Source organism: Cornus florida, unplaced genomic scaffold (genome assembly GCF_030987335.1).
Source record: "Cornus florida cultivar Cherokee Brave unplaced genomic scaffold, ASM3098733v1 CherokeeBrave_3.0.0_Hap2_Chr06, whole genome shotgun sequence".
NCBI classification, from domain to species: domain Eukaryota; kingdom Viridiplantae; phylum Streptophyta; class Magnoliopsida; order Cornales; family Cornaceae; genus Cornus; species Cornus florida.
Window position 1 is genome coordinate 99472243 of NW_026775576.1, and position 7508 is coordinate 99479750.

At 34.1% G+C, this 7508-nt stretch overlaps 1 protein-coding gene across 3 annotated transcripts; it reads left to right on the forward strand.

Moving 5' to 3' along the window:
- The first annotated feature begins 1581 nt into the window (after positions 1–1581).
- Positions 1582–6798, forward strand: LOC132313297 (GDSL esterase/lipase WDL1-like). 3 transcript variants are annotated; one of them, XM_059812005.1, is made up of 6 exons: positions 1597–1858; positions 3404–3481; positions 3704–3844; positions 4517–4593; positions 4710–4859; positions 6356–6798. In XM_059812005.1, the coding sequence occupies exons 1-6, from the start codon at positions 1748–1750 to the stop codon at positions 6564–6566; spliced, it is 768 nt and encodes a 255-aa protein (XP_059667988.1). In that variant the 5' UTR covers positions 1597–1747; the 3' UTR covers positions 6567–6798. The 3 variants fall into 3 exon arrangements, with proteins under 3 accessions (XP_059667990.1, XP_059667988.1, XP_059667989.1); XM_059812006.1 differs by lacking the exon at positions 1597–1858 and adding an exon at positions 3153–3239 and having other exon boundaries at positions 3408–3481; XM_059812007.1 differs by lacking the exon at positions 3704–3844 and having other exon boundaries at positions 1582–1858.
- Positions 6799–7508: the final 710 nt, after the last annotated feature.

Below are 7508 nucleotides of genomic sequence, written 5' to 3' on the forward strand. Positions count from 1 at the left end.
CCACCAAAACCCACCCCTAACCCTAATTCCAATCAATAACAAAAGGCCTATTTGGGGAGAAAAACTTCCTTGCAAAGTGCAACGTGTATTGCATAGACGATTAGAATGCGTCCGTTGCATAGTGCAACAGGACTCGGGAGATTGGTTGCTATTTGGAGAGCATACTTTATTACTTGCACTTAGCATATAACTTTGCTTAACAAGAATGGGAACACGTTTGGGTTTTTTTTTTAGAAAACTGTTTTTAAAAATTCATTTGGATAACAGTTTTCTTAGAATTTTTTTTTTTTTTTTTTTAAAACAAATAAAACTTACAAAGACTATTTTCAGACAGAATTTTCTGTATAACTACAAAGACTACTTTCAACCCCCTAAATCTAGTCTTGTGAGGGTTGGAGTAATGAGTAGAGGTGTACTTACGAGTTGGGTGGAGTGAACATTGATGACAGGGAAGAGTTTTGTGTAGTGACAGGGCAACTCCAGTGGAAGAGTTTTGTGTACATGGTCTCATGTTAATTTTTTTATATTATTCTAATATATCTTTATTGAAATTTTTTTAAAAAAAAATTGTGCATGTAACCCAGAGTTAGAGTAACTACATATATCTTGTATTTGGTGTTCATTGTTTTATTACTTTGTTGGATGTTTCATGTTTTTGTATAGCTTCCCCAACAAAGTGGTAATATATGATTTTTAATGTTGATTGGTAAACGCAATACATTTTATGATGAAACTTTATTAAATGTTTTAGGGTTGGTAAACCCTATAGTTTGTAATCCTACGAATGTTAATGTGATTGTTATTTTATATATATATATTATACATATAGTATTTTATTTATCAGCACTTTATTATTGTGGATGACGCTATATTGACAAGGGCGGAGGCAGCATGTGCCTAGAGAGGGCCTGCCCATGCTGCCCCATTAAATTTTTTTGTTTTTCTATATATAAATTTGTAAAAATTGACACAATGTCCCCCCTCAAATTAATAAAATGGCCCCTTTGCCTTTGAATTCACTAAATTTTATTTTATTTTATGCCTATAATTTGTAAATATTTATAAAACACCCTCATAAAATTTTAAAGTATCCTCATAAAATTATCTATTTCTAAAAATGCCTTTAATTCTTTATTCATTTTCCTTCTTATTCTTCAAATTTCTTTTTATTTCATTTTCTTCTAAAAAATTCCTTTTTCTTCTTAAAAATTTCTTTTTTTTTTTCACTCATGCATAATTTATGTGCAATAACTTTTTTTTTTTTTTTTTTTTATTTTTTCTTTTTTCTCTTCTAATTCATTTTTTATTCACTTATTCTGCTACATAGTTGTTACACTATTATATTTTTTGCCTGCTTAAAAAAAATTATTTTATCAGTGTTAATATACCCCTTGAACTAAATTTCTGGCACCGGCCCTGTATATTGATAGTGCGACTCCTAACCTATTTGTTTGGAACACGTTTCTGTCAATGAGAAGTAAAATTCAATTTGCTATCCTTTTGGCCTTTGGCTAAAAATTAGTAGGATGGTTGAAATTTTAGCAACACCACCAATGGTGGTCATGTGGTCTTTAATCCACAAGGGCGTGTCATGTCTAATCTAATTTAGCTGCAAGACAAACATGCCCCACTCAGTAGTCAGTCCCATTTAACGGAGGATCCAAGGCAGCTTCTTTTGGTGGAGCTATATATATATATATATATATATATAGAGTTAGGGAGAGAAAGAGAAAGAGAGAGAGAGAAAATGGTAGGACCTGGGAGACCGCAGATTGTGCTGTTCGGGTCGTCGATAGTGCAGTTCAGTTTCAGTCACGAGGGTTGGGGTGCGATTCTCGCTGACATCTATGCTCGTAAGGTACTTCTTCTGTTTGCTCTTCGTCTCTCTCTCTCTCTCTCTAAAATTAATTATAATTCTCTTGTGCTGCTGTTATGCTATGAGTTTTGTTTGGATATTACTTCCGACCAATTTTGTTTAATTACTGTAATTAATATTGCCTTTTTTTGACGTTTTCTGTCAATCGATGATTTATTTATTTAATTATTTATATCTATATTCTACTCTACTCTACGTGTGTGTCACTTCAACTATGATTTTCAATGAAACAGTGGCTTTATCTCTAAATAATGGTGGGGCTCTACACACACATCCATCTTATTCATACTGTAACTTCACCTTATCATCTTTCTTTCTCTCCTCTCCTTGCCTTATTCCCTCAATTCACTTTTGTTAATATATGGCATTTCAATTTACAAAATCCATAACAAAATTACACCAATTAAACATAGTATTTTTTTTTTTTTTTTTTTTACTATTGAACGTAGCATTGGTGGAGTCCGGAATTTACTTCAAGGTGCGCAAGGATTAACTGTAATATTAATAAAAATTTTGAACCAAAATGATAATTAAATTGCAAAAATGGGGTTTCTTTTTTTTGTTAAAGGTCTTTTATGAATTTTTAGGAATCCAGTGGGGGCACTTTTATAATTATCAAAATTTGTATATAGAAATGAAAATAATAGAAAATTCCCATTGCCCCCACTGGAGCCAATGTGGCTCAGCCACTGAACCATAGCTCTGTAATGCACACATACATATATACCTTGTGTACAGAGTATAATTTAAGGGTCCCTTCACCTTTGTTATCGATTTTCTATAGACAAAGTTCAAGACAAGAGAAATTGGCCATATTTCTTACCTTTATTTTTTTTCTTTTTTCTTTTTTTAAGGGTTGGGTGGAATATGTTGTTCTGTGGTCACTGTTTGCCAATCAGTCATATTTCTTTGCATTGTCATTTTTAAATTTCCTTTAAAAAAAATATATATGATTTTAAACACCCTTTTTCAGATGGTGGTTGTTATTCTAATGGTGCATTTAGATTTTTGTGTTAAAATGTGATGTGATATATGAACACGACATTTGAATTCGAGGGATATGTCCAAATAAAGTGAGCTTCAAGAATCCTAATTTAAATATTCGATACTGTGTGTAGCTATCATACAAAAAACATTTTTATTTTTTAATGACAGTATTATTTCTGACAGGCTGTCCGCACCAAGTGGCTTCCAATTAATAAAAACTATAAGCTTTTCGTAAGATTTATATAATTTATTGCCTTTAATCCACTAAGAATACTACAATTTGCTATTATTATTTGACATTGTGGACAGTGGTAATGGAACTTTGAATCATATTGGGGCTGTCAACTTTTCTAAGGGAAATAAGTGATGTCTACGGGTGGGGCAATCAGTGTTTAGGTCTAATATGATATTTATCTTTCTTCCGTATTATAATTTGATCCTCACTCTTGTTGTTACTGCATTTTGAAACAAAAGAATATGTTTGGTGATAAATTCTTTTTATTGTATGTCCCAACTGACTTTGGCTTGCAATTGGATTAGGCAGACATAATCCTGCGAGGCTACTCTGGTTGGAACTCAAGGCGTGCTCTCGAAGTCCTGGATAAAATTTTCCCAAAGGTTTTAAATTCCATGTGTATATCGACATTTATCCATCTCTACAAAATTGTGTAATTTAAGCAATTGGTGAATAGCTTTCTGGCAAACATCTTCGTGCATAATTATGTTCCAAGTTGCTTTTTTAATTGAATTTCGAATAGATGACAATGCTCGTGTAAATGTCAGCATTCCTGTTTTTCAGTAATGTTCTTATGTTATTATTAATTTTTTTTTTTCAATTAGGATGCCTCTGTTCAGCCTGATTTGGTTATAGTCTACTTTGGTGGTAATGATTCGGTTCATGCTCACCCGTCTGGCCTAGGCCCTCATGTACCTCTCCCTGAATATATTGAAAACATGAGGAAGATTGTTATTCATCTCAAGGTAATTCTCTTAGGAGATGACTAAATTATCATATCTGCACGTTTGAGATACCTGACCAAATTTGTTTAAGTGGACTTCGTATCACATTGGTTTATTCCCATGTCTTGCATGCTTTATAATCGGACATGAGTCACATATTTTCAATGACCTACAATTATATATGGTAATTTTTTTTTACTCCCAAATGTCGCTAGCCAATCAACTGGTGTGGCATTGGCATTTTGTTAATAATGAGTCACATACAGAATTTCCATGGAATTGAATGGTCAATTTTGTTCTACATTTCCCATGTGAATTCATCTTCTTAAGTAGAGCCATTAAGTAAATGTGGCAGATGTCTGACAAATGTGGATGAACTTCGGAACATTTTCATTTCAAGAATACCCAGAAATTGATGTAACGCCATCAGTTGGGGTCCAAGTTACAGGGGGATTTTATTTTAAAATGTATGGCATTTTTGGCTTGCAACAACAGTCATAAGGAATTTAAATGTCAGATGAGGATTCGGCTTGTGTGGCATGACTTGTTATATTAATCAGAGCAATATTTTATGCTGTGAATTTGAACTATGCCAGAGCCACCCCCTTGCACTACTTGACAGTACACTGGTCTGATATCCTCTCATGGTATCCATTTTATGCATATCCTAACACAAATCTGTTTGATTACCAGAGCCTTTCGGAGAAGACACGTTTAATCTTTCTTGGTGCTCCTCCAGTCAATGAGGCAAAAATTCGTGAATTTTTGAGGTGCTTCCGCATTGATTTGCAATTTCCTTCTTTCTTTTTCTTTTCTTTTTTCTTTTTGGGTGTCTCGGCACTCTTCAGTTTTAATTGGCAGCTGTGTCTTCTCTGCCTGAACTCAGTGGCAAATTTGATAAGCTTGGTCGGACAAATGAATCATGTCGAATATATTCAGAAGCTTGTATAAAGCTGTGCAGGGAGATGGATGTGAAGGCCATTGATCTTTGGACTGCACTTCAGCAAAGGGATGATTGGTTGACTGCTTGCTTTACGTAAGTATGATTTCATATGTCGCTCTACTCCTTTCCCTCTCCTCATGTCCTCACATTGAGCAGCTTCTACACTATCTTATTCTGGAATGATTTTTACATATTTTGATGTCAGAAAAATAAAAGGAAAAATGAAAAACTTATCTAACTTATTCGATCATTTGAGAAATCGTTGGGAGAAACAAGAATGGCTTCTATGCCTTGGCTGTAAGATGCTGCTATTGGTCTTGCCTTTTTTGCTGAGTCAGTTAATTCCTACAATGGCACATAGACAGGGCATTCCTATCAAACGACGTCAAAAGTGGGAATTTGTGGAGATTTTAGCATCAATCTTGTTTGTTTACCAGGAAAATACAGAGAAGACTGATTTGCATTTAATCATTTCATATGTTTTGTGGTGACATGCTTGTCCATGCTGAAAGACAAATCACTTTAGCATCAATTCCTTTTTTGTTTGTTAAACATACTAAATCTTGCCCATTAAAATGAAAAGGAAAAGAGAGAGGAATTGCTTTAGCATCTTCACCTTTTAGTGATATAGTACTGTGTTTGCCAGTTAAAAATAAATAAGCAAATAAATAAGAAGAGAGCGAATATAGTCTATACTAATATTTAGAGATACTATGCCTTTTGTGGTGACAGCTAGTCGATTCTCATTAATGTTTCTAGAGGAACCAATGCCATAGAAAGCTCTTTTACGGTTTCAGCTCTTTGTAGTGTAGTTTCACTTTTATTTGTGTTCTTAACATCTATATAAATGAATATTCTGTTTCTGTTGTGATACAAAAATTAATTCAACTTCATTTTGACATTTCCGCCGTACGTGGTATTAATCTCCTAACCTCAGCATAGGGGCCGATATCCCTGTTTTGTACTTGATACATTGTGCAATGTAGATGATCTTGTGCCTTCTCAGACTCTGCTCGTTCACTAGCTATTTTGGATCTGTTAGTAGCTTCATGATATGCTGGGACATCATTTTCGCTTTTGCTTACCTTTAACTCTAGATTATGAAGCCTGTTAAGAATTGCACGTTGCTTTCCAGAAGAATATTTTATTACACAATAAGAACTCAAATCTGAGAGGAGAGAAAGAACTCCACTAGGGAGGTAGGCGGGAGAGAATTGATTTCTAATTGGCTTATTGCAATTCCCGCGCCAGTACTCTTCAAAGACTGATGTAAAAAATTAACACTAGTGAACTTAAAAAATGCTTACTGAGGCTATAGCTTTAAATAGAGCAGAATGGAAACATAGGATTCATGTAGCCGACCCGGAGTAGTTGTTAAAAAGGCTTCGATTGTTGTTATTGTAACTTAGAAAGCGCCTGGTCAGCCTTTCCCTGTTAAATTTCTGCAAATTGGTTCGGCTCTCTTCAAATATAAACTAATGTTCCAACAGCTTGTGTGTTCTTTTTTGCCTTTTTGTTTTACTTCAAGATAGTTTCATTTGAATAAAAAAGGCTTTATTGGCTTAAGCTGATCTTTGTTACTCTCCCAGTGATGGAATCCATTTATCGTCTGAGGGAAGCAAGATAGTGGTGGAAGAAATACTGAGAGTCCTGAGATTGGCTGATTGGAAGCCAAGTTTGTACTGGAAGTCAATGCCAACTGAATTTTCTGAGGATTCACCGCATGACTTTGTCGGTCCCAACGGTAAGACTGTTAACGTCTCTGAAATTAGCGTTCACGGGAAAATTCAGTGGGACTAGGTACAGATACTGGCTGAATACTCTAATTTAGTATATGCATATATAATTTTTACAATCCCATTTGTGGGAAATGCTTGTTGAAGTGTTGAAATAGTATCCAAGACTATATAGTCTTAGGGTCAATTTCATTCCAACGAGTAGACCATATTTTCCTGATTTTGTAATTGAGTAATAACCTATGATGGAAAGGTTTCTTTTCATAAATATAGTATCATGCATAATTTTCAAGTTAGGATGGCCCTTGGCATTACTACCAAAATAAATATGTTTTATGGAGAAAATTATAAGAACAGCACGCGTGCTGTACTGCAGAGGATCCCAACTCGAAATCTCAATACCTAATTTGGTGTAGAGAAGATCATGATCCTCTCCATTACTTTTTCTGTTTTGTACTCCGTGATGCATGATCATAGGGTTCAAAGCACAGCACACATAATCTGATTAATCTCTATTTTGGTTTTTCAGAATAAGACTGTTGTTTGATAATAAAAAAATAAGCTAACATTGAATGTTGTGTGGACTGTTGTGAACCATTGGATTGTGCATCACAAAGAACAGGAGAGAGAGAAGTGATGGAGATGATCCTAGTCCTAAGTTTAGATTCTGTCAAGCCACAATGTTTTCCATGTGAAATGCAACTACAAAATCCAGATGATGGTGTAATGTCCACTCTTACTTGAAATCACTCATAAGTAACTAGGAAAAAAACTCATAAGAGGTTATTCATTTCATTAAATTTTGTAATATATATAGATGGAGACTCAAGAGTGAAATGATAATGAACTGTTGCCTAGTTACAGTTTTACAATAACACCAAGCAATGATTCCTTCTATTTCATTATATATATATATATATATACACTACATAAAAAATAAATAAATAAATAAAAAGAAAGAAAAAAGGCCTTTGTATATAATCCTAGCTTGAAGTATATGATGGTA

Bases quoted from the DNA above. Each gene is read 5' to 3' on its own strand.
- LOC132313297 (XM_059812005.1), top strand. From the start codon at position 1,748: ATGGTAGGACCTGGGAGACCGCAGATTGTGCTGTTCGGGTCGTCGATA. The intron at 4,594-4,709 runs GTGCTTCCGCAT...GCCTGAACTCAG, and splicing joins AAAATTCGTGAATTTTTGAG to TGGCAAATTTGATAAGCTTG. The intron at 4,860-6,355 runs GTAAGTATGATT...TTACTCTCCCAG, and splicing joins TGGTTGACTGCTTGCTTTAC to TGATGGAATCCATTTATCGT.